The sequence below is a fragment of the Mustela erminea genome, chromosome 8 (assembly GCF_009829155.1).
Source record: "Mustela erminea isolate mMusErm1 chromosome 8, mMusErm1.Pri, whole genome shotgun sequence".
Lineage (NCBI taxonomy): Eukaryota > Metazoa > Chordata > Mammalia > Carnivora > Mustelidae > Mustela > Mustela erminea.
Genome location: NC_045621.1, coordinates 46,306,910 through 46,329,833, shown reverse-complemented (window position 1 = coordinate 46,329,833; position 22,924 = coordinate 46,306,910). Strand labels below are relative to the sequence as shown.

Genomic DNA, 22,924 nt, shown 5'->3' with positions numbered 1-22,924 from the left:
TGGACTGATGAGAGAAGTATGTTTAATGACTAAAACTTACTTATATTCATACAGTATCCACACCAGTTGCAAAACTTAGGCAATGAAGCGATCAGGTTAGGCTTCGAGGTCTGTGCATCTGATTTGAGTCCTCTTCTCTCAGCAAGAAACCATTGCTAAGTTGTATGCAAGGATCATTACAGGGCTGATGAGGGAAGGCTGTGCGTTCAGTCCAAAAGAGCCTCTGAGGCACCCACTGTGTATGGGATGGTCTTGTGCTTAGTGGATGAGAGCAGTCCTGCTGTCCAGCTAAGTGAGGTAATCAGGAAAGGTTGAGATTCTAGCAACCTTGTTTCACAATGTTTATTTTGGTCTCTTTCATGTTTGCTTATGTGTTGATCTTGTCCAGTTATTATTTTGTTGGCATGGGAGAGTGACGAGCAAAATAGAAAGGCATCCTGGAGATAAAGAGGCTGGGAAGTGGGTGGAGAGGAGACAGTTGTTCCTGTGAGTTTTTAGGAGAAGGTTAGGTGTCCCAGACTATTCCTAGCTCCCTGGAAACAATGGAGAACTACCTGGAAAGGGGATATTCATATATACTGTTCCCATACTTGCTCACCAGTTGTTTCCTGGTGAGGACTTGATATCTAATGCCAGTTTGCGTTAAGTTGACATTTCTTACTCAGAGCTATAAATTCCTAGAAGCTATTGGATTTCTTATATTAAGTTTCCCAGACACCTATCTATCAATTTCAGGCATCATGGTTCTGCTCAAAGACTGTCCCCTTTCTCCCTCTTTCTGTGTTGCAAGATTATATACCCGCCTATTGTAATGCATGGTAAAAATTTGTTTCTGAAATCTTCACGGCAGGCAGACTGTAAGATGTAACAAGAGTTACTTGTTGAAAGCTGCTTTCTCTGAGTTGTTAATTCTGGGGCCATTGATTTGGTAATTATAGGGTCCTATACTTTCTAAAAAAGTCTATTCCAAGTAGTCCCTCTGTAAATTTATATATGTAAGTACTATTATATGTAAGTAGGGATTCACAATTTTATAGAAAAATATCATTATATGCCAGTGTCTACAAACGGTGCCAGTGACCAGCCCCAGGTCCAATGTGTCTGGCCATTCACAGACCAGCTCTACTGGGTGCCAGGGGTACCTGAGGGCCTGCGGGAGGAAGGGCTTCTCTGTCTGGACTCAGGTTCTCTTCAGATCTTTGTGGTGAATCCCTTGCTGCCAATTAATAAGCTTCCGTGAAATTTTCACGTTCATCGTAGTTTCTCTTCTCAGCTGGACCCTGGCATGTATGTGTGCGTGTGTGTGTTTATGTACATACATGTGAGTGTCTGGGTGTGCACACGTGTGTATCTGTGCATGCATGGTTGTGTAGATCAGTATGAGGGTACGTTTTTGTTTGCATATATGTGCATGTAAATGTGTATTTGTTTACTAGTTGTAAGTTAATTAATGGGGCACAGTTAACCCACCATTAACTATAGCCTCTGATTCAAGGGTATTCACTTGTAAACACAAAATTGTCTCTAATCAAAATGACCATGTCCGTGAAGACACTATGTTGATTGGTATGATTGGTGTCCAAATTGTGAATACAGTCAGAAATTTTACTCATCTCATTTAAACTTAACCGGAAGCTTCCTTATGTTCATCTCTGTCATCAGACGTTGTGTAGGCCTCTCTGGTCTGGGCAGACAGCAGTTGTCACTGTTCCCTTCCAGAGTGGGGACTATTGCACTTGGCTTGCTGGAACAAAGCCCACTTCCAGGGGAATCACTTTACATGCCTATGGACGAGAACCCCATGCATGCTGGGGCTCAAGTGGCTGATGCCAGGGACTGCCCTCCGAGAAACCGCTAGAGATCAGAGGCAGGGGTTTGGAGACGTGGCTTCCACTCTCAACTCTGCCCCTCAATGTGGCATGAACTCTGGGCAGGACACTTTCCTTCCGTGTGAACCAAAGGTGTCATGCTCAGTCTTTCTCTAGGGCCGTCTCCCATTTCACAACCAAACCACACTCATGGAAGCACCCACCACATGTCTTTGTAGCTTTTGCTTGTGGTCCATGTGTCCTTCCTCCTGAGATTGTCACTCTGTGTGTTGAGGGGTGAGTGACGCTTGTCCGTAGCACATGGAGAGAACCCGAAAATCACGTATTTGTGCTGGGGGACAAGTGGGGTGTTTGTGGGAGGGCATGAAGTGTCAGTTACGCCAGACGAAGTCCTATTTCATAGCTAACGTTAATGTGTTGTATACTTAACAATGTGCTGAGTGTCTTTACTGCTACTAATGAGAATAATGAAATTTTAAGGAAGAATCCCACCCTGGTGCATGCTGTTGCTGGGGGTGTAGCCCGCCCGGACCTGCATCATGGCGGCTGAGCTGGATTGGGTCTGCATATCCAGGATTCTTTCCTGCCACTAGTTCATGAGGAATTAGATAAGAGGTGTTTTTCTTTGTTGTTTTGTCCTGTTTTCAAGTTAGTCCTTATCTTAGACGCCTGTTGTCCTTGAATTGCCTGGTTGCAGCTAGTGGCGGCAGTGGGCTACCTGCGCTCCAAGAACGTCATTCACCGGGACATCAAGGATGAGAACATTGTCATTGCCGAGGACTTCACAATCAAGCTCATCGACTTCGGCTCTGCCGCCTACTTGGAGAAGGGCAGGCTGTTTCATACATTCTGTGGGACGATCGAGTACTGCGCCCCTGAAGTCCTCATGGGAAACCCGTACGTACGGTGCCAGGCTGCGGCCAGACCTCACATCTTCTGGGGATACCACAGGACTGCTTGGTGTTTAGGTGGGAGAACAGTTTCCGCTGGTGCCTCTTCATGACACAGGCTGTGGAGTGTTGATAAAGGTCTTGGTCCCAAGTGGGCTGACCGGCAAACTATGGTGGGCTAAGGGGAGGTAGGCCATGGCCACTGCTCTTTGTAGTGTTACATTCTCAACTCTTATGTGTGTTTGGAGTTTTATGTAATTGGATCTTTGAGAATAAGATGAAAGATCAGGATAGGAGGCCCAAAAGTTGAGACTCTTCAAGTAGGAGGAAAGGGTCTTTCTTCAGCTGGGTTTAGTCATGGCGATGACAGGCACAATAGCCAATTCCAGTAACAGGTGGCTGGGCTGGCAGCCCGTGACATCCAGCATCAAAGGCACAAGTGCAGAGGACCCACGTCGGCCTGGACCTAGTTGGCCTTCCTGCTCCCACCAGGGGGACAGCTTGTCCCTGCCCCAGAGCCTGCAGGCTGCTGGGGACCCTGGGCGATGCTCAGGAAACCCTTCTCCTGTTGTCTCTATGTGCACCCAGAACCACCAATAGGACATATTGAAGGGGGTAGTCCCGGAAGGGCCTTGGGAGTTTCTCTAAAGATGTAATTTGATCAGCCTGGTGCCCACAGCATGCTGTTGGCTGCTGTCTTGTCCTGTGGTGGCCATTGGAGTTGGAGAGGGCCACCTGTCCTGTCCACAGGACCCTAACATGTGCTGTGTGGCTTGTCTGTTCCCCACCCCACCCCCTGCACCCAGACTGGGATGCCCCCATGGGGGAGCGCAGGGTGATGGTGCCTCTCAGTGCTGCTCAGAGACCTCTGGTCCTCCCCAGGGTGTCCCCACCTTCTGGAGCACCTGCCCTGACGTCTCTCTAAACAACATGAAAACAAAGTACTGAAGGAGGTTTTCTTGCCCTCGCTCCTACGGCCTCTTGTCTTGCACGTTCCTCATATCTATCCTGACCGCCCCCCATCCTGGTCTCCGGCCTCATGATGTCCTGGGCCCTCTCCTTGCTCACAAGTGTCTCTTAGCCATGCTGTCTGACTCCGTGGTCTCTGATCTCTGGGCCAGAGCTGAGTGACCAGCCAGCTCCCGGGCAGCTCAGCTGCAGTGCCCCACTTCTCTATAAAGTGAAGTTGCCATTTCTTGGGCAGCTGTGGGGCTTAGGGTAAGAGCGCTGCCATCTCACAGGTGCCAGTGCACGGGAGCTGGGTGAGGTCCATCCTTACAGTGACAAAAGATGGCAGCAGGGCCCCATTGTACCCTGGTCCCCAGCCGGTTGCCCAGTTGGCCCAGCCTGGACCCCTCTGCCGCCTCCTTCACCCTCTCTAGGTTGCTGCTGTTGCCTTGACCCTCCTTCTACTCCTTTGAGGACTGGAGCCTACCCTCTGCTGTGCCTTCTCTCCACCTCCTCCAGGAACCACCCCTATCAGGAGGCGCTCTGCTCTCACGTGCTATACACCCTCTTATCTGGTGGTGGGCATCTCTCAGCTGCCTGGATATGAAGCCTTGCTTTTGTTTCCTCCCCAGCATGTGGCTGGAGCATGGCTGGCTGGGGTGGAGGTGCTGGGATGGAGGGTGTAGTTGAGAAGGGCCACAGAACCCGCTGGGGGCCACTGTCAGGGCCACGTGTGGGGCGAGCCGAGCCCCAGTATGGCCCGAATGCCACCGCCACCTCCCCCTTGCAGATACAAGGGGCCGGAGCTGGAGATGTGGTCTCTGGGGGTCACGCTATACACGCTGATCTTTGAGGAGAACCCTTTCTGTGAGCTGGAGGAGACCATGGAGGCCACGATCCACCCCCCATACCTGGTGTCGGAAGGTAAGGGCGCCTGGTCCCCCGCCTTGAGCACAGCGACTCTGTCCATGCTGATAGCCTCGTCGCTTTCTTTCTAGTCGTCAAACACTAATCTGAACAGAAGGGTAACTTCAATGTGACTAAATCCTCACGATAATTTTTTTTTTAAGATTTTATTTATTTATTTATTTATTTGAGAGAGAGAGAGAGAGAGAAAGCACGTGAGCAGAAGTGAGGAGAGGAGCAGAGACTGAGAGGGAGAAGCAGGCTCCTTGCTGAGCAGGGAGTCTGATGTGGGGCTCGATCCTAGGACCCTGGGATCGTGACTTGAGTCAAAGGCAGACACTTAACGCAGCCACCCACGTGCCCCTGGTCTCTCTTCTTACAAGGACACTACTCCCATCACGGAGCCTACCTTCATGACTTCATGTGACGCTGACCACTTCCCAGGCGCCATTGGGGGTTAGGGCTTCACCTAGGGGTGGGGGCAGGTGTGGAGACAGTTCAGTCCCTAGCAGCCTAGAAGAGGGTTTTTGCACCTTTGCTAAAGTTCGGGTTCCCATGAACCGTGCTTCCTGCAACATGCTGTTTCATGCACAAAATCGTTCCATATACTCTTTCACTGCATTCTCAAGATACTTCTGTGGGATGGTGAGGTCAGAGCAGCCTGGTTGAGGAGACACCCACATTGTTACAGGAAATGGGACTCAAATCTAGACCCAAGGCTGAGGCTCTTAGAGCCCATGCCGCCTCCCGGGGTGACAGTGCAGGGCTTGCCTGTGGCCGCCTCCCTCTCCTCTGAGCACACGAACCTCATGTCATTGGAGGCTCTGCATGGCCAGCAGGCTGAGCTCTGGAAGCTCCGCATGGAGGTTAGGTGAGCAGGGTATGGGAGGTCCTGAACTCAACGCTTTCATTTCAGAGGGGACAAGCATGTCCTGTGGCTGGTCTCCACAAGTAGCTGGGCCCGTGTGCCCGAACCCCCAGTTTCTTGTCAGTGGAGGTTCCCAGGCCACTTCTTGTCTAGTCGGAGGTACTCGTGGTGGGCAGACCTGGGACCCACTGCTCTGAGACCTGTTCTTCTTGAGCCCAAGCCCGGACCCACCATTGGTCTTCTGGCCACATGCCTAGGGTGGGTCTTTATGTCTCCAGATCTCATGAACCTCATGTCCGGGCTGCTGCAGCCTGTCCCCGAGCAGCGCACCACCCTGGAGAAGCTGGTGACAGATCCCTGGGTGACACAGCCTGTGAATCTTGCTAACTACACCTGGGATGAGGTGTGTCACATGAACAAGCCAGGTAAGATACATGACATGTGCAAAGAAGGTAAGGAAGATTTTCCCAAGTGATCTTCCTGGGTCTGGGGAGGAGGCAGCTCCCTCCTCCATGCTGTCCTGGACACAAATGTCAGGGCCTGTAGCTGGCTTGTTACCTGTGGAACAAATGGGGCTTGATTCTGTTCCAGAGGTCCTTGAACATCACTGGGTCCATAGAAGGTGGGTGAGCACCCAGGGGAGCCCCTGACAAGGAGGCACGCAGAGGAGGGGCTCGGGGCGGGGGCCAGAGGGTTTGAGAGCAGCCAGAGGTGGCCTAAGCCAGCAGAAGGGGAGGGTAAGGCTGCAGACAGCGAGTGACATGCTCTTAGGGGACCCAAGGGGCCCTGGCTCTTCCAATGAGGCTCCTGGCTGCAGAGGTGGATGGCAGTAGGCCGGTGTGTCTGGCTGCCGCTGCTCAGGGTGGGTGGACCCCGCTGGTGTTGGGGGGTCCAGGCATAGACTCCCCGCAGCACCCTGATGGGGGCTGGGGACACTGCAGCAGTGTCAGGCGAGTTCTCAAGGGCCCTGCCAATGTCTTTTGTTCCTAGAAATTCTATCAGAGAGAAGCAAGTGTCTTAGAATCTTGTGTTAACACCGATACAATGTCATCTTCTTTCTCAGAAAGCGGAGCGCTGTCCGGTGTGAGCCTGGAGACAGAGAGCAGGTGTGCCAGGGAGGTGGCATGGGCGCTGGAGCCCTGAGGGGCCTTATGCCCTGTGGGAGACCCCTGAGGAGCCAACTCCAGTTCTCCGCTGCTCTTCTTCATTCGCTCGGGATCAAGGTGTTTTCAAGCCCCATCCAGGCAAAGAAAGTAAATTCGCAAGCATTAGGCCCAATTCACTTTATAAAAACTCCCGTGCAAGTTTGAGAAGTGCTAGGACAAAAGCCAGTGGTGTTACCAGATTTTAGGTTTATAAATAGACTTGGAATTCATTTTTCACATGACCTTGGAAAAGCATTCTAGTGTTCGGTTGAGTTTTGCACTGTTAAAGGGCTTTTATTTGTGAACTTCAGAGTCTTTAATCTTTCTGATTTTGTATATATGCATGTGTGTTTGTTTCCCCTGACTCGACATGTGCTCATCTCATGTGTGGAGTTTGTAGAACTGATTAGCCAGATGACCAGACTATTTCATTAACTTATTTTTTTGAACACTTCCAAATTAAAGTAATTTTGTAGTGAACCATGACTATGACTGTCTGAACTGTTCCACGATACTGGTGTGGGAAGCGTTTCATTTACGTTTGTGTACCCGCACTTGCCCTCACTGGAGAGGGTTCAGCCTCCATCAGCTTGAGGGCCCCTCCCCTGGTTTGGCCCCGAGCCCTGCAGCTTGTTCAGTCTAAGGAGGCTGGGTGGGGACCAGCTGTCCTTAGGCACTTCCCTTCTCCTCTGCTCAACTGCTCCAGCCCACTCTCCGTCTGGGTCCTGCTGCTCACCCTGACGCCCTCCCCACAACCCTCTGGATATCCAGCCCTACGTCTGTGCTGGACATCCACCCCTGTCTCCTTCCCATCTGGTTCAGGTGCCTGGGGGTCTCTAGCACACTTAGATGTCTCCTCCCTTCCAGGCTCCAACCCATACTGTCTGAAACAGGATCAAGAAGCTCAAGGAGCAGTTGCAAAGCAGCCTTTATTTGATCTGTGTTGGAGGGGAGGGAGTGGTTAGAAGTAAAAGGGAAACCTTTCATTCTTTTCCTTGCTAAGAAGAAGAGAAGAAAAAACCCAGACACCCCCCACCCCCTCTCCACCACGCCCTCACTCTCCGCAGGTTGAAGACTCTGGCGGAGTCCTCAGGAAAATGCTCATGGGCCATGCAGCTTTGGTCAAGTTCTGTGCTCGTTTTCTGCTGTTGGTTTGGGGAGCACTCGGCTGTCTCTCAATATCTCAGGACGCCCAGATAGCAGTTGAGTTAACTCCCGACCTTGAGGTGAGGGGCTACCACCCTGCCCTTCCTTTGGAACTCATTGCACGAGTCCCTGCCCTCCGAGAGACTGGCTGATATAGCAGGGGGAGAGGCTGCAGAGGCGTGGATTTCAGGAGCACATTTTGTGAAGTGCGTAGTAAGAAGTGACGTTTACTTTTCAGAATTCAAGTTAATTTCATGATATCCTAAGAACTCTTCTCCAGAGTGAAAAAACTCAAAAAAAAAAAAAAAGTGTTTTCCTTGTAGTATTTACAATGCTTGTAACACCTTTAACAAGTTACAGATGTACAACGCCCTACCCAGGCCAAGTGCTGGCTCTCCGGGGACGGGCTTACAAGAAATAGTTCTCCAAATCCATCCCACGGGGTGACAGTAGGTCCGGCGCCCTGAGGGTGTTCCCCGCGGAAAGCCGCAGGCGGCAGGTCTCCGTACGCGCCCGCTGGGAGCCCAGATGGCGGCAGTTTCCGCGCCTCACTCCCGGCGCCGGTTTCCGGTTTAGGCTCGCGGACGGGCTCCATCCCGGGGTCGGATGGCTCACGAGGGGATCCTTAAAGTTTCGAGTGTAAAGCACAAGTTTATTCCGAGGTGTCGACAGCTGGACATTTGAAGAAGAAAGCTGGAGTGACAATCGGCGAACAAACCAGCCTCCCCGGCGGCCGCGGGGCGGGAACTCTCCAGTTTCCGATTCCGAGTCTCGGGGCGGGGCCGGCGCAGTGCCGGGAGCGCCCACCAGGGGGAGGCAGCCAACGAGCGGGGAGGGAGCCCCGCGTACCCGCGTACCCGCGCTCCGACGTGCCAGACCGCCCGCACCGGTGCGGAGCGGGTGCGAGGGAGGGCGCTGCGCTTTTGCCGTGCGGGGCGGAGAGCCCTGGAGGACGAAAAAGCCGGGCGGCGCCGGCAGGAGGAGCAGGGGCGGGGCCGCGGCGGAACGCGCCTTCCGCGCGCACGCGCTTGCCAGCGGGAGGGCGAAATGCGAACCGCCGAGGGCGGAAGCGCTTGCCGGGGGAAGAGCGGAAGTGCGGACCGGCGAGTCGCCTCTTGCAGGCCATGGCGGCGCTCGGCCGGCAGGTGAGGTGGCGCTCGGTGCTGGGGCTCTGCGCGGTTGCGGAGGAGCCGCCGCCGGGTGTTTTTTCTGGCAAGCGGAGCCTTCCCGGCGGCTGGGTGGAGGGAGCGGCGGGCGCGCCGATAGGACGGGAGCGCGAGAGCGTGGAGCGCTCGGGCGCTTGGCGTGGGCGTCTGACCGGTCCTGTGGCGCGGGGTCCTGTGGAGCGGGATCCTGTGACGCGGGGTGTGTGGAGCTGGTTCCTGTGGCTCCGGGTCCTGTGACGCGGGGTGTGTGGAGCTGGGTCCTGTGGGGCGGGGTCGGGAGTGTGCGGACGCGCGTGAGGTCCCGGGCTTCAGGGTGGGAACCAGCTCGCACCCTCGCTGTTGGCCTGGGAGTGATTGCCCGCTGTCGTACGTGGGACATAGCGACAGAGAACCAGGGCTTGAGGGCTTCTCGGAGATTCGCAATCTCTGCAGAAAAGCAGGCTTCCGGGAGTGCGGCTCCAGGGTGGTCTCTCCTGCCTGGTTTTACCGCCACATCATCTCCTACGTTCCTCCTGCAGAAGCCTCTCTGCTTCCTGAGTGTTGAGCCGGGACTTGGGTTTAGGGTGCGACCCCTTTTGTGAACGGTCACATGCATACTGATGCACTTTGGTTTCTGTCTTCCTGCTCCTCTATTTTCAATTCAATCTGCTGCACCAGGCGCTGCCCCTTAGAGGGTAGAGGAAAAGGACCGGCACACACCCAAACGCCCTTTACCGCTGGCCTTGGGATAGTTCTCTTCTGCTCCTCCCTGCTATGTCCCCTCTGTTAGGGTTCCAGGAGCTGGTAGAGACTTGTTTGGCTGTCATGATGCTCTGTTCTCTGTACGAACGCTGCCTTCTCTGCAGGCTTTTCATGCTCAGATTGGAGTTTGCAGGTTGTTGTAACGCTTGCTATTGTTCTGTGGGACCAAGGTACTAAATAACATGGCTCCAGAATCCCGTGGTCTCCTCTGCATTGGAGTGGTGAGGAGCTGATCCCCGTTTGGTGCTGTGTCTCACAGGTCTTCGACTGGCACCGCCTGGTCCCCCTCACCTGGGCCCATGTTGCTAGGCAGACCCATCGAGGAGAACAGAAAAGGACGTGTCCATGTTTATTGTATAAACTGACCACAGCCTCCAGTGGAGGGGGCCTTGAGAAGTTATCCCATGTGGAATCCAGAACGTACGTGCAGGAACCAGCGTGCAGGATGCGTTTCACTCGGTACTCCCTTGAGAAGCGGAGGACTCCCGTGGCTCCAGGATTTGTGGAGCAAGAGAAGGTCATCAGTTCCCTCCTGGACATGGGTTTCAGTGACGTCCACATTAACGGATTGCTCCATCTGTGGCCAAGTACACACACTCAACAGTTGCTGGACATCATTTCAGAATTAATACTCTTGGGTTTGAACCCAGAGCCTGTGTACATGGCCTTGAAGCAAAGTCCTCAGTTGTTGAAACTGCCTATACTGCACATGAAGAAGCGCTCCGGCTATCTGCGAAAGCTTGGTCTTGGAGAAGGTACAAGAAGGCCCTGATTTTATGTCCAGTGCTGAGGAGTTGGGGTTGGGGGGCAAGTAACCCAGATGGGATGGGCTAGGGGAGGGTTCTGGGGGAAGTTCTTGAGAGTAATGTGTGGTTTGGCTTGGAGGTGAGAAGCAGTGACCTCTGCAGATGGCACTGCCAGAGGGAATGGGGGCACTTGTCTGGTTTGCTCAATGTGGGGGCTCTAGCTTCTGGAACACTGAATGGGTGGTGAGCCTGTGGTATGTGCTTGTGCTCAGCAGGTTAGAGGTCAGTGTGTGGCAGTAACGTTCACGTACCTATGCAGTCATTGATATTTACCTTAGCTTGAAGTGTTGTCTGTACAACGTAAAGCCAAAGGCTTTCTATAAGGTCCCTTGTAAAGATTTGGGTTCCAGTGGAACCCGAGATTGTCCCAGACTCCTAAGAAACAGAGAAGTGACTATTCCCCCAATAAGATTCACATCTCAAGGATTCTAGGATTTCATTGGATCCCCGGGTAGGCCTTGAGGAGAAGGGGGCTGGGAGCCCATGAGGGTCCCAGGGATCCTTATGCACGTTGACCCCAGGAGGGCCACTGTATTGTTTCATTTTTTGATCCCTACTGATAAGATATTGTTGGTGGGCGGGGGGAGATACTGTTGTTTGGCGATGTATTTCAGAGGCTTTCAGAAGATAAGGAAGAACATAGCCTTATGTGGTTCTCTTGACAGATTGCCTGTTGCAGTATAATCTAAAAGGCTAAATTTAATAGTTATATGCTGTGATTACATGTTACGAAGTTTAGCAAAGCCTTCTGCTGCAGAGGGAAAATCCAAACTCCTGAAAGTCATTCTAGAGACATTTTAGCAAGACAATGAGTAGCTCATCTGTTAGAAAGATTGTTAATACCAGTTTAAATAAGTGATTTTAAGTTTCCAGGTGCTGAATTTTGCCCAGCTATCCATGGGAAGACCATAGGCCCCAATTTCCCTTCGGTAGTCTCAGTTACCCTAATCCGTTAATAGGACCTCTTTTGCTCAGTGTTGCCCTAATGTGGATAAAAGATATGGTCACCCCACTAATTAGGGCATCAATGTTTGTGGCTGTGCCTCATGAGTATTCTCGTTATTATTGTATTAATAATTATTATCGTGTTAGGGTCTGTAATCAAAGGAGCAAGACTGATATAAAGTGAATGTCAAACAAAGAATCAAACTGGTCGGTTTGATTAATGATGCTTGGCATGAAATAAAACTTTGCTTGACCTTCGCTTTGTATTAGTCTCGCTCCTTTGATTACGGACCCTAACAATCGTGGAACTCCCTTTTCATTGAGTTCGGGCTCCCAGATCTTAGGAACATTGGTTGTTCGCTTCAGTGACTATTTTATTGTGGAACGAAGTGTCAACCTGCAGCCCCCATGTGGGGGAATCTACTGTCTCCTTCTACTGTCTGCTCCTTCCAGTAGATCCCCTGGGAAATTCTTTAGATGAAGAGGGCAAGGGGAGGAAGCCAAGAATAAGAGGTTTATGCATTCAGCTGGGAGGCCAGTAAGAGGCCTCCTTTTTATAGCAGGGAGGGGGTCAGTGAGGAGATGTGTTCTTCTGGTCCCTCCCACTGCCATGTGCTCCTGGTCAGGCATTGGAAACCGCCACTAACGGGGAGGAGTGCATCCTTCTTCTCTTTTCAAATGCTGGCTTAGATGTGGCGAGCCCCTTGTTTTTCTGTAATATCCTAAAATTATATACTTATCTTTTTTTATGTTCTGCAGGGAAACTAAAGACGGTGCTTCTCTGTTGCCCTGAAATCTTCACCATGCATCAGAGGGACATTGACAGCATTGTTGGTGTTCTCAAGGAGAAATGTCTTTTCACGGTACAACAGGTGACCAAGATTTTACACAGATGCCCCTATGTTCTTCGGGAGGACCCCGGTGAACTGGAATACAAATTCCAGGTGAGGATGACCGGTAGGGGATTTGGGAAGTAACAACATGTTAGTTGAAGTGAGGGTCATTTCCATGAAAGAGAAGCCACAGGCACCCCGAGGGCCAGTGGATGAGCTGAAAAGCTTAGATCCTCTTTGCATATACCAGCCAGAGAGAACCTAGCTCTGGTCTTTCACTTCTTTACAGAAAACCTACCCTGCAGCTTTTCTGCTGTTAATAATGAACGACCCAGTCCTATTCCTAGGGTCCAAATGGGGTCTCTCTTGGAAGTAGCTAATTTAAAAAGAGCTAAAAATCTTCCTTTCTTTAGAACATATTCTGCATATTGATTTTGGAAGCATAATTTTGACAGTTGTCCTAATTTTGGGGTAACAATTATGACAACTTAGGTCAAATTGCTAGATGTTTGCTGAATTTTTTGCCTGTTCTTTCAGTACTCATATTTTTTTTTCTGAGAAACAACTGAATTTATCCCTCTTGCCCCTTTATTTTCTGCTAAGTTTTTCTCAATATGAATTTGAAAATGCTTTGAAAACTGTTAGCCATCACACAAACGCAGGGCATCATAGAGAGTCCTGGCACCGCTGGTTGGGCAGCTTTTTTGTGAGTACTTTGGATAGCTTGCATTGATTACAGACAGTGGCAGGACAGGTTGTAGGTTACTGTGCCCGGGACTCCTCTAACTGTGTCTGTCTTCCCAGTATGCCTATTTTAGGATGGGGGTTAAACACTCAGACATGGTGCGGACCGACTTCCTGCAATACTCCATAACCAAGATCAAGCAGAGACACGTGTTCCTCGAGCGCCTAGGACGGTACCAAACCCCTGATAAGAAGGGTCAGACACAGATTCCCAATCCTCTTCTGAAGGACATTCTCAGAGTCTCAGAAGCTGAGTTTCTGGCCAGGACAGCCTGTTCCTCCACTGAGGAGTTTGAAGTTTTTAAGAAGCTCTTTGCTCGGGAGGAGGAAGAGGGGTCTAAGAGCCACATGCCTTACAGCAAAAGCTTAAGTCTGGATGAGGATGAGGATGAGGACGAGGAAGAGGAGGAGGTCGAAGAGTGACGGGAGGATGGAGGTTGGGAATGAAGAGCCCAGCAATACCAAAGAGTATTATGAATTTCTCAAAGTTTTCGAGAGTTTTACTTGGACCTTGTCATGTTATTTTTCCTTCTAAAACTGGTCTTCTGGTGAAACATATTATAAATCACCTGAGAAGTGGGTCAGACTAAACAGGAGCTGTCTTGGTTTGATCTGTTGTTAGGTTTCTGTGGGGGGCCCTCTTCCTTCCTGTGTGGAAGACAGACTGAGCTGTTAAAATCAGGGGACTCAATACCTCAACATTTGGTTTTGTTTTTTTCCTCTCTTGATATGTGATAACTTCATGACAGTGTGGGGAATAGGGTTCTTGACTCTGGTTCAAGTGTCATTTTACATTTCCTTACAGTGATAAAGATGAAATTATGAGTAGGCACTGAGGTTTTAATACATCACAGCACTTTATTTTATGCAAACAAGTAGCAGGTTTTCCCCCAAAACACTTGTGTTTTTAATCCACAAATACTACTTCATAATTGTGTTCAGTGTATAGCATTGTCAAGGAAGGTGGTTAGTGATGGTTTCATTTTGCACAGCTGCTTAATACCAGCTGAGTGTTCGGGTACTTTTCTCTTTCTCTGGGACGAATGGGCCCTGGCTCTGACCTTTCAGGGAAGTTGGCTTTGCTCCTGGCTTGTGGGCTGTCTGCAGGCCCACAGTTTCTGGTTGCTAGTGAGTGCTGCCCTGGAGTGTGGCAGAACGGGAGGGGGCTGGGGGGAGCGGTGTCATCCGGTCAACTCCCCATCGCCCATCTCACAGAGGCAGCTTCTGAGACCGGAGGAGAAGAGCACTTGCACAGGGTCTTTGAGCGGGGTGGGGCCTTGTGTCCTTCAGGGAGCTCCTAGGACACTGTGGTGGTGGGAGTCCCCTCGGGAAACCGGGGGAGCTGAGGGGTGATTTAAAGAGTTGGGTCGGGGGTGGGTTTTGATGTTAGTTGTCTCTGAGGTAGAGGCCCAGCCCTCATGGCATGGGCTCTATGAGGGAGGACTGGTGCACCCCAGAATGTCCTGGGCATCCCTTCCTTGAGGGGAGCTGGCACATGGTTGTTGATACAGAAAGCATTTTTGGTAATGTGACCAAAATCCAGGACTTGACAGCATTTTAACAACTAGGTAAAACCGCTTGGCCTTATTTTCCCTGCAGAGACTGAGTAAGAGTCTTGTCAGGCAGCAGTTTCCACCTGGAGTGATCTTGACCCCAGGGAGCATCCAGCAACATCTGAGGACGTTTTTGGTTGTTAGGACTGAGGGAGGGTGCCATTGGGGTCCAGCGGCTGGGGGCTGGGTTGCCGTGAACCGTCCTGTGGTGCATAGGGCAGCCTCAGACAGGGCTGTGCAGCCTGAAACATCAGCAATGCTGAGGCCTAGGAGCTGCCTGATGGCCTGGTGCAGCAGAATACAGTTGTATGGGTTTGTGGGAATGTCCGATTGGAAGCAGGCTGACACTGCTTATGTTTCTTTTGTTTAAAAGAAAGTAAATAACTGAGTTTTTAAGTTCCTTTCCTGTGTTTACCAGAATGCTGCTGGGAGATGTGAGCTGTGTTTACTGTGGGGACTCAGCACTGAGGTGTGGATGCTTTTGTTTTTTTTCTGGGCTTATATTCCAGCATGATGGCAAAAAGAAAGACATTTTCTGCAAAGAAAAGTAGCTCAGTGAATCCCCGTGTGTGGGAGTGAGATGTGGTGGCAGGAGGCAGCCATGGGAAGAGCCCCGGCTGAGAGAGGTGCCTGTTGGGCTTGCTGGCAGGAGAGCTGTGGTGTTGGCACAGGTCTCCTCACCCACCTCTGTGACAGCCCACATGCAATGGGAAGGAAGGCTTTGTCTTTACTGGTTTTCTTGGCCATGGGCAAAATTACTAAAAATGAAGACATTTCACTCTGCCACTGTTTTCACTTACTCTTCCATTTTGTGGCGTCCCCAACCGACCGACACTTTCTGTGGAACCTCAGATGGGTTCTTATGTTCCGTCAGGGGACTCAGAATTATAAATTTGCATGATTAGCGTGGCTAACTTAGTAACTCATGATTGCTCCTTTCATTTTGATAAAGAAATGAATTTTTATGCACCTGAAAATTTTGATTGCATTAATAGTAATTTCCTTGGGTAGAGTTTGACTGTATGTTTGAGGAAGACGCTGGAGTTTTTGAAGGGATTTTGTGAAAAAAAAAAGCAGTGTCTCATTTAGAATGTTTCCAGGATGAATTGTAATTCCTTTGCATCACGAAGTCTTTTTACTAGATAATCTAATTTGTAAAACATCAAGAGGAGTTAATCATAAGACAACACAGCACCAAGCTCAGGATTCAGTAGACTATTTCTTGTAGAAACAAAATGTTTCTAAGTTAAAAACTGGAACACATCAGTGTTCTCATGGCTGAGGGGTTGAGGTCATTAACATCATAGTAGAGCTTCATCTATTTTTCCAGTGATAACACTTGATCTTGCCACTTGCTAGCGATGCTGTAGCTTACATAGATACACAGTGACTGGTCCTGGCGACACAGCAAAAGTCAGCAGTACACATGCATGGCCTTGGTGTTCTCTTGATTCGCCCAGTGCCGGTGCTCCGGACTGAGCACGGCCGTCTTCTCCGGGTGGGCCTGGGACGCCGGGGGCGCTATATGTACAGTAGAGACTTCTTGAAATGACGGTTCCTCCTCTCTGAAAACAAATTGTGTAAAACACAGATATGTGCACACAAAATTTTAATAAAAAGCCTAAAATATACTCTTAACTCTTCCAACAATGTTTTTATAAAAGATGAGAAGGCGTGCCCTCTGTGGCTGTAGGGCTCACTTGGGACAGAGTACGTGGCAGATGCGTGGGGGCTTGAGTCAGCTGCTACGATGCTCTGCAGACCCGAGGTGGGGTTGGCTTGCATGGCTTGCGCCTCCTCTGCAGGGAGAAGCCAGAGCGGTCAGAAGTGTGTGGGGAAGCCCCTGCAGCAAGCCAGGGCCACATTCTGCTGAAGAGGAAAATGTGTGAAAGACCACGCTAGCCGGCAGCCTGGACGAGTGCCACTCGAGTCGAGGACTGAAGCAGTCTTGAGCTGGGTCGGGACTGGCCTGCCCCGGTCGTCCATCTCCGTGGTGTTAAGACTCTGCACGTGTTGGGGTGTCACGTTGTGCTTCTGTGAGGCTCGGGGCTCTTGGTGCCATGCCATGCCACTTGTCATCGGTGTGGGGGTGGGCAGCTTTCTCTGCATAAGGCTGAGGCCTGGGTGACTCGATAGACCAGGGCTTGGCCAAGTGTGGCCAGGAAATTTGCCCCCTCATTTAGTAAATGTGGTTTCACTGGAACAGCCACACCTTTAGGGTCACTTGTCTGTGACTGTGGTTGTGCCACCAGTGCCAAGCTGAGTAGTTGCCCCAGAGACAGGTTGGTCCACAAAACCTAAAACAGTCACTGAGAAAAAGTTGAAGACTAAAAGTGTTTAAACTCCATCTTAGTATGAATGAACACTTTGTCTTTTATAATCTACTGGTCCATGTGATGGGGCTGTAGTCCACCACATACCAGCACAAAGAATTTGCTGGAGGAGAGTTGGGTGGGGCGCCTAGAACTTGGCTTCCCTTTCTGTCTGGCCTTACCACCAACCCTTCCTGGCACCACTGTCTCTGCTGTGGAAGCCGGAAGGCAGTTCCTCTCAGTTTGATTGTTAGGTCTCAGGCGGAAAATTGCCCTCTGACTTTGGAATCTGAGAACTGTTTCCTGGATGCTGCAGGAGCCTTGCTGGCTGGCAGCCCTGCTCATCCAGGGCCCAGGTGCACATGGCAGTTGCTCCCTGGCCATGGTGCAGACTGTCCCTGTAGGAGACGGCAGCCAGGGCTACAACACAGGCTTGTTTCATGCATTGTAGGACTGGGAGGTGATTTGGCCCAGAGGGTCTCCCTGGTGTGGCCTTGAAGAGAGGTGGGCTGGACCCTGCCTGGCCTTGGCCGTCCATCTTCTAAAGAGAAGCCGCAGAGGGGACAGATGCGAGCCAGGGCATGGTCTTTCAGGGTGTCCTTTCAGTCCAATTTTAGACCCCGCCTTCCTGGGCTTTAGGAGCTCATGAGGTTGATGGAGTGTAACAAGAACGTCCCGAAACCCTTAAAGAAAAAAGAGACCGGGGCATGAGGGGAATGACACCCATTCCTCTTTAAAATGCAGCTTCAGTTTCTCTGAGCAGCCCTCGGTCCCTGCCCCCAGAGGACCCAATGTTCCTGCCTCTAGTGTGGCCGTGGACAGGAGGGAGATGTGCTGAGAGCAGGGACTACGTGGCCCAGGGCCGGGGACATTGGGGGAGCATTGCTGCCGTTAATGCTAAAAGCTTCAGGCTGCTCCCTTCCAGCTGGCCATGTCCTTGGATCCTTTCCCTGAAGACTGGGGCTGCCCCCTGTTCCTCTGGGTTGAAACGAATTCCAGTTTATTTGCATTTGCTCCATTGTTTCAAGAATGGGTATTCTAAAAGCTAGTATTTGATAATTTGGTAGTTGAGGTTTTCTGATTTGTTTTTATAGAAATGGATTTGCTGAGTTGGAAAAATAAAGGTATTGCTGTTTCAGGTGTCTTACCGTGATAGAAATATTTGAAACCCAAATTGTGTTTGTGTGTTCTTAATCCTAGTAGTGAATTGTTTATGAGCTGTGGAGCATGTTTTGGATTTGTGTGTCTTGGGAGCATAAGGTGGGAGGGGAAGTAATGCCTTTGAGGAGGCAGGAACTGAACATAGACTTTTGGAAAAATCTGCCAGGGGCTATTTGCCAAGCCCACGCCCCGCAGATCCCAGCCTCAGCTTTCCCCGCTTGGCTGGTGCGGATGTTCTTCGTGTGATGTCAGCCTACATCTGTGAAGCTCTTTTGCTTCAGCTTCTTTGTAAAGGTTCTGAGTAACATTTCTTCCTCATCTCCTCAGCCCCATAAGACAGTGTAGCCTGTTCCTGAAGCTGCTTGTTCCCCAGGGTGCCTCACTGCCCTCTCAGCACCAGGAACATGGACTACTTTGAGGCTCATTTATGGAGTGGAAGGCGGAAGCTGCCTTAGGCCAGCTCAGTTCCCCCCTTGTTCCCCGTGACCTCATGCTGACAAGAAACTGTGCTCAAGGGGGCACCTACGTGGCTCAGTGGGTTAAGCCTCTGCCTTCAGCTCAGGTCATGGTCTCAGGGTCCTGGGATTGAGTCCCACATGGGGCTTTCTGCTCAGCAGGGAGCCTGCTTCCTCCTCTCTCTCTGCCTGCCTCTCTGTCTACTTGTGATCTCTCTGTCAAATAAATAAATAAAATCTTAAAAAAAAGAAAGAAAGAAACTGCGCTCAATGTGAGACTGAGTACAGGTGTAGGTGGGTCGCCATGATTCAACCCAGTATCTCCCTGACTGTAATGAAGACTTTGACAGAGTTTATTGGGGTGGGAGGGGGTAAGGGTTGGAGGGTGTTGAGTTGCCAGAAGACTTTGGAAAATGCCAGATTAAGCAGGAATAGAGTTAAAAAGTTTCTTTCATTTCAGGATTCCAGTGTTTAGGGTTCCTGTGTCCGTTGGGAATTCTCTAGTGGGAGAGTCTTCAGGATTTCTCCAAAGTTATGTGATCAAGGCCCCACACCCCATTTTTTCTTTCGATAGATAGCCATTCTCAGGGTCTGGGAGGCCCTCCCTTGAACCCCCACACTCCTATATCTGGGCATCCCGGGCCCCACCCACTGTCCTCTCCCATTCCTCCCCTGCTGCCACCCCTTCTAGATGCCCTTCTCAGTCCCACCTCCATGAGTACTCAACCCCTGTGCCCACTTCCAGCTGTTGCTGCTGATGGGAAAGGGGTTTCTCCGTTTGCTTGGAGTCAGTGGGATTCATCCTTACCTCCAGATGGCCTTATTTCCACTTGGAAATGCATCTGTGTCTGGTTTATGTCTATTGGGAGGCCTTAGGTATTTTTTTTCTCTCCCATTTTAACCCCCTCAGGGAATTCTGAAACTCCTGGTCTGGGAGTTTGTAATAAAGAGGGCACAGCTGAGCTCCCCAGGTGGACAGCAGCCCTCCTGGAGGTCACATGCTAGGACAGCCGCTCTAGCTTTCCCGCAGCTCTGCCAGCCATGGTGGGGAACGTACCTGTACTCTAAGATTTCTTCAGTGTTGGACTGTTACTGTGTTTCCTGAAATAGAGAAAGGTGGCTTATGAAAAAGATATACCTGGAACCAAGGCTGCCTGCTGGTGTCCAGTCTTTGCCTCACATATATTACATTTTGGAGAGCACCATCAGTGAGACACTGATGCAGAGATTAGCATTTTAGTCTATGTGTGTCCCCTTGGCTGGCTGTAAGTCACGGGAATGAAAGCGGGGTGTAGAAGAAGGAAAGTGGAAGAGACAGGTACTGCGCTAGGTCAAGCAGGTGTTGAATTGCATTCCCGGGCACTCAGGAATGCAAGCCCTAGGGGGTGTGGCTCCCAGGCTCTGTGAGGAGTGACTGGGGTGAGGAGTCTGCTGTTGGGAAGGCCCCCAACGCATTCATGCAGCACATTATGTAATAATTCCTGTGACTCCCTTGAGCCCTCTGGCGAAAGAACCTGGCTGTGAGTGAGTAAAAAATAGAGATATACTATATATACAGTTATATACTTGCATCTGTCAGTAATGTTCCGTGCTTCCCAATTCTAGCACCGGAGTGACCCCGAGCACCCACCATGTGAGCCCCTCCCAGTGTGCACCATGTGATCCCCTCCTAGCACCTAGCGTGTGACCTCCCCTCAGCATCCACTGTGTGATTCCCTCCCAGCACCTACCGTGTGATCCCCTCCTGGCACCCACCATGTGACCTCCCCCTGGCACCCACCATGTGATCCCCTCCCAGCACCCACTGTGTGCCTTCCCCCAGCACCCACTCTGCGATCCCCTCCCAGCACCTACTGTGTGACCCACCACCCATGACCCACCGTGTGACTCCCCCAGCACCCACCATGCTCAGCTGTACTAATCTGTATGTATTCAGATGTACAGGTATGTGCTATGCAGGGCTACAGATTTGCACAGACAAGACAGCCTGGCTTGGCCCACAGGACTTTGGCTCCCCGCAGTGTTCAGTCCCGAGCCCCCCTTGCCCTGCTACCCTGTGAACTACAGGCCAGACACACTGTGGGCCTCCGCCCCAAGATGGCACCTGTTTGGGGTTTTCTTGACGCTTGTGCTTTCACAGCTCTCTTTGAAGCAGATGTCCTGATGCACTTTGTAGACTCTTTTGTACCTGTGTCACAAGAAAGTTGTGTAAAGCTGGAAACTAGAGCAGAGTGTTGCCCAGCTGCTTCAGCTAGGCTACTTGCATCCACCAGTCACTGTGCAGGTGTTTGACGGAAAGGCTATTAGTTTCCTACTAAAACTTTACCTCGTAGGGATGTGTTAAAATGTCCAACATGAAAGTCATGTAATTCAAAAAAAATTAACTTCACTAAGGTATGATTTACATAAGATACATCCATTTTGAGGAGTGTAGACAAAATATGATATTAAGAGATAAAATAAGAGATTTCGAGGACATGTCCCTCTTGAGGCAGTTCACTCAGCGGTGAAGACTTGAGACAGTGCAAGGTCATTCCTGAGTCCTAAGGGTAATTCTTGGAGAAGTTGGAGAGCCCTGGAGATGCAGGTGTTTGATGTGTACAGTGCAGACTTCTAGCCCCTCCTCCCATTTATTAACTAGTCTCCTTTGAGTGTGTCTCTGGAACTTAGACCTCAGTTTTGTGTGGAATGGGAATTACTCATACTACTTCTCTCATAAATTTGTAGATGGTAATGAACAGGGAAGTGTTTCTGTTCTTGCTAAAGCTCTCAAATGTCAGAGCTGTTGAAAAGAAAGATCCAGGGAGTTTGATGGGCAAAGCTCCAACTCATGCTCAGTCTGGGACAGCCCATGGGATTTTAGGCCTTTGGTGAGACTTCTGCTTTTGGTCTTCAGGGAGTAACAGGATTTGGAATTAACCCCCCAGTTTGAACAACCAGAGAATTGGGCAAAATATTAAAAGCAGTTCTTTTCAGATGTTAGAAAGCAGTGCGAGATTATAATTCTTGAGAGAAGGGAAACAAATGAAATGACCTCTGTGATCTCCCTAGAGTTTGGTCCAGAAGCACTTTTTGGATTACATTGCAGGGTGGTTGAGCGGGGGAGGTGGGGTGGAAGGCAAGCAAGGGTCACAGTGAGCTGAGGAGGCAGAAGCAGCTAGAGTGTGTAGGGCACTTGTGGGGAGGGAGCTATGCAGAGGAAGAGCTCCTAAGGCCAGTACAGGGATCCCTTTGAAGATGAAACTGTGCATACATAGGGGAGAACCCTGTGAGGCTGGGCAAGGAGAACTATGGAGAAGCTAAACAGCTGAGTTACTGCAGGCCATTCACGAACTAGAAACTCCAGAAAGGCCATGGCTTAGAAGTGGAGCAAAATTAACCCAGAATTAAGGTTAAACCACCCTAAAAGGCTTCCAAAGGACCAGACTAAAACTAACCATCTTGGAGAACAAAATGAAACATTTTGGGAAATAAACATAAAACTTAGCATTCAGGACCAAAAGGTTAAAAAGTCCAGCATCCAACAAAAAAATGACAAGATATTCAAAGGCTCATACAAAGCCTCAAGAAAGTGTGACCCATAGGCAGCAAACAGTAATTAAATAGACACCCAGAGGTGAGAGCAATGGCAGGAACAGCAGACAAGGCCCTTAAAACATGTGTTAAAGATTTGGTCCCACCTGTTCAGTGATCTGAAGGAAAATAGAAACAATGAGAAGAGAAATGGAGGATGCAAGAAAGGACTAAGTGGAATTTCTAGAGATGATAACACCCAGAGTGTGAGATGAAGGTCTCGCGGAATGGAGTTAGTGGTGGGTTATAAAGGCAGTGCAGAGGACAGACCACAGGATGCGAAGGCCCCACTGTGGAATCAAGGCACAACTAAGTAGAGAGAAGGGTGGCCTCAGTCTAACACCTGCATGACTGGAGTTGCAAGACAGGAGAGAAATGAATGGATGGGAGGAAAAATGCCTGAAGAACTAATGGCCCAAATTTTCCAGAGTTGATGAAAACCAAGACCCCAGAGACAGAAGCTTAACAAAGTCTTGTGAGCAAAAACACGTACACATCCACAGCAGAGTGCCTCAGTTAGTTTCCCAGCAATGGTAGTAAAGAGACATCAGAGCAGCCACGGGGCCGGGGCATACATGCTCGCAGGTGAGAATGAGCACAGCTATGCCAAGGCAGAAAACGGGCATTCCCGAGTGCTAAGAAAAAACAGTTCTCAGCCAGGAATTCTATACTCGGCAAATATATCCTTCAAAAATGAAGGTGAAACAGAACCCTTTACAGACAAACCAGAGCAGAGAGGGTTAATCACTGGCAGACCTGCACTATACGAAAAGTCACAGTGAGTTCTGGAGGCAAAGGCCAGTAGTACCCAGGGGCATCTCAGGTCTGTAAAAGAGTGCCAGGTGCTGGGAATGGTAAACACGGACTAATAAAAGACGTTCTACTCAGCAGTGTTTACAAAGA

General features: G+C 50.3%; 3 protein-coding genes across 15 annotated transcripts in view; 2 read left to right on the top strand and 1 right to left on the bottom strand.

Annotated features, from left to right (window-relative positions):
* PASK (PAS domain containing serine/threonine kinase) overlaps window positions 1-7,515 on the top strand; it is a 37,766-nt gene extending 30,251 nt beyond the window's left edge. For all 6 annotated transcript variants that reach the window (XM_032355435.1, XM_032355438.1, XM_032355434.1 and 3 more), the window contains exons 15-18: window positions 2,527-2,726; window positions 4,458-4,591; window positions 5,720-5,866; window positions 6,505-7,515. In XM_032355435.1, the coding sequence (XP_032211326.1) occupies window positions 2,527-2,726; window positions 4,458-4,591; window positions 5,720-5,866; window positions 6,505-6,584 (561 nt within the window). In that variant the 3' untranslated portion in view covers window positions 6,585-7,515. The remainder of the gene's footprint in view (window positions 1-2,526; window positions 2,727-4,457; window positions 4,592-5,719; window positions 5,867-6,504) is intronic.
* A 1,247-nt stretch (window positions 7,516-8,762) lies between these two features.
* The window catches only part of MTERF4 (mitochondrial transcription termination factor 4), a 29,414-nt gene continuing 15,252 nt past the window's right edge, over window positions 8,763-22,924 (top strand). The window contains exons 1-4 of one of the 3 annotated variants that reach the window (XM_032355458.1): window positions 8,770-8,877; window positions 9,899-10,394; window positions 12,150-12,334; window positions 13,028-15,593. In XM_032355458.1, the coding sequence (XP_032211349.1) occupies window positions 8,857-8,877; window positions 9,899-10,394; window positions 12,150-12,334; window positions 13,028-13,390 (1,065 nt within the window). In that variant the 5' untranslated portion in view covers window positions 8,770-8,856 and the 3' untranslated portion in view covers window positions 13,391-15,593. Of the gene's footprint in view, window positions 8,878-9,898; window positions 10,395-12,149; window positions 12,335-13,027; window positions 15,594-22,924 lie in introns of those variants that run through there. The other 2 variants (XM_032355460.1, XM_032355461.1) reach the window with 2 other exon arrangements.
* The window catches only part of SNED1 (sushi, nidogen and EGF like domains 1), an 81,935-nt gene continuing 74,526 nt past the window's right edge, over window positions 15,516-22,924 (bottom strand). For all 6 annotated transcript variants that reach the window (XM_032355446.1, XM_032355444.1, XM_032355443.1 and 3 more), the window contains 3 exons: window positions 20,553-20,636; window positions 19,506-19,549; window positions 15,516-17,515 (listed from right to left, as the gene is read on the bottom strand). In XM_032355446.1, the coding sequence (XP_032211337.1) occupies window positions 19,513-19,549; window positions 20,553-20,636 (121 nt within the window). In that variant the 3' untranslated portion in view covers window positions 15,516-17,515; window positions 19,506-19,512. The remainder of the gene's footprint in view (window positions 17,516-19,505; window positions 19,550-20,552; window positions 20,637-22,924) is intronic.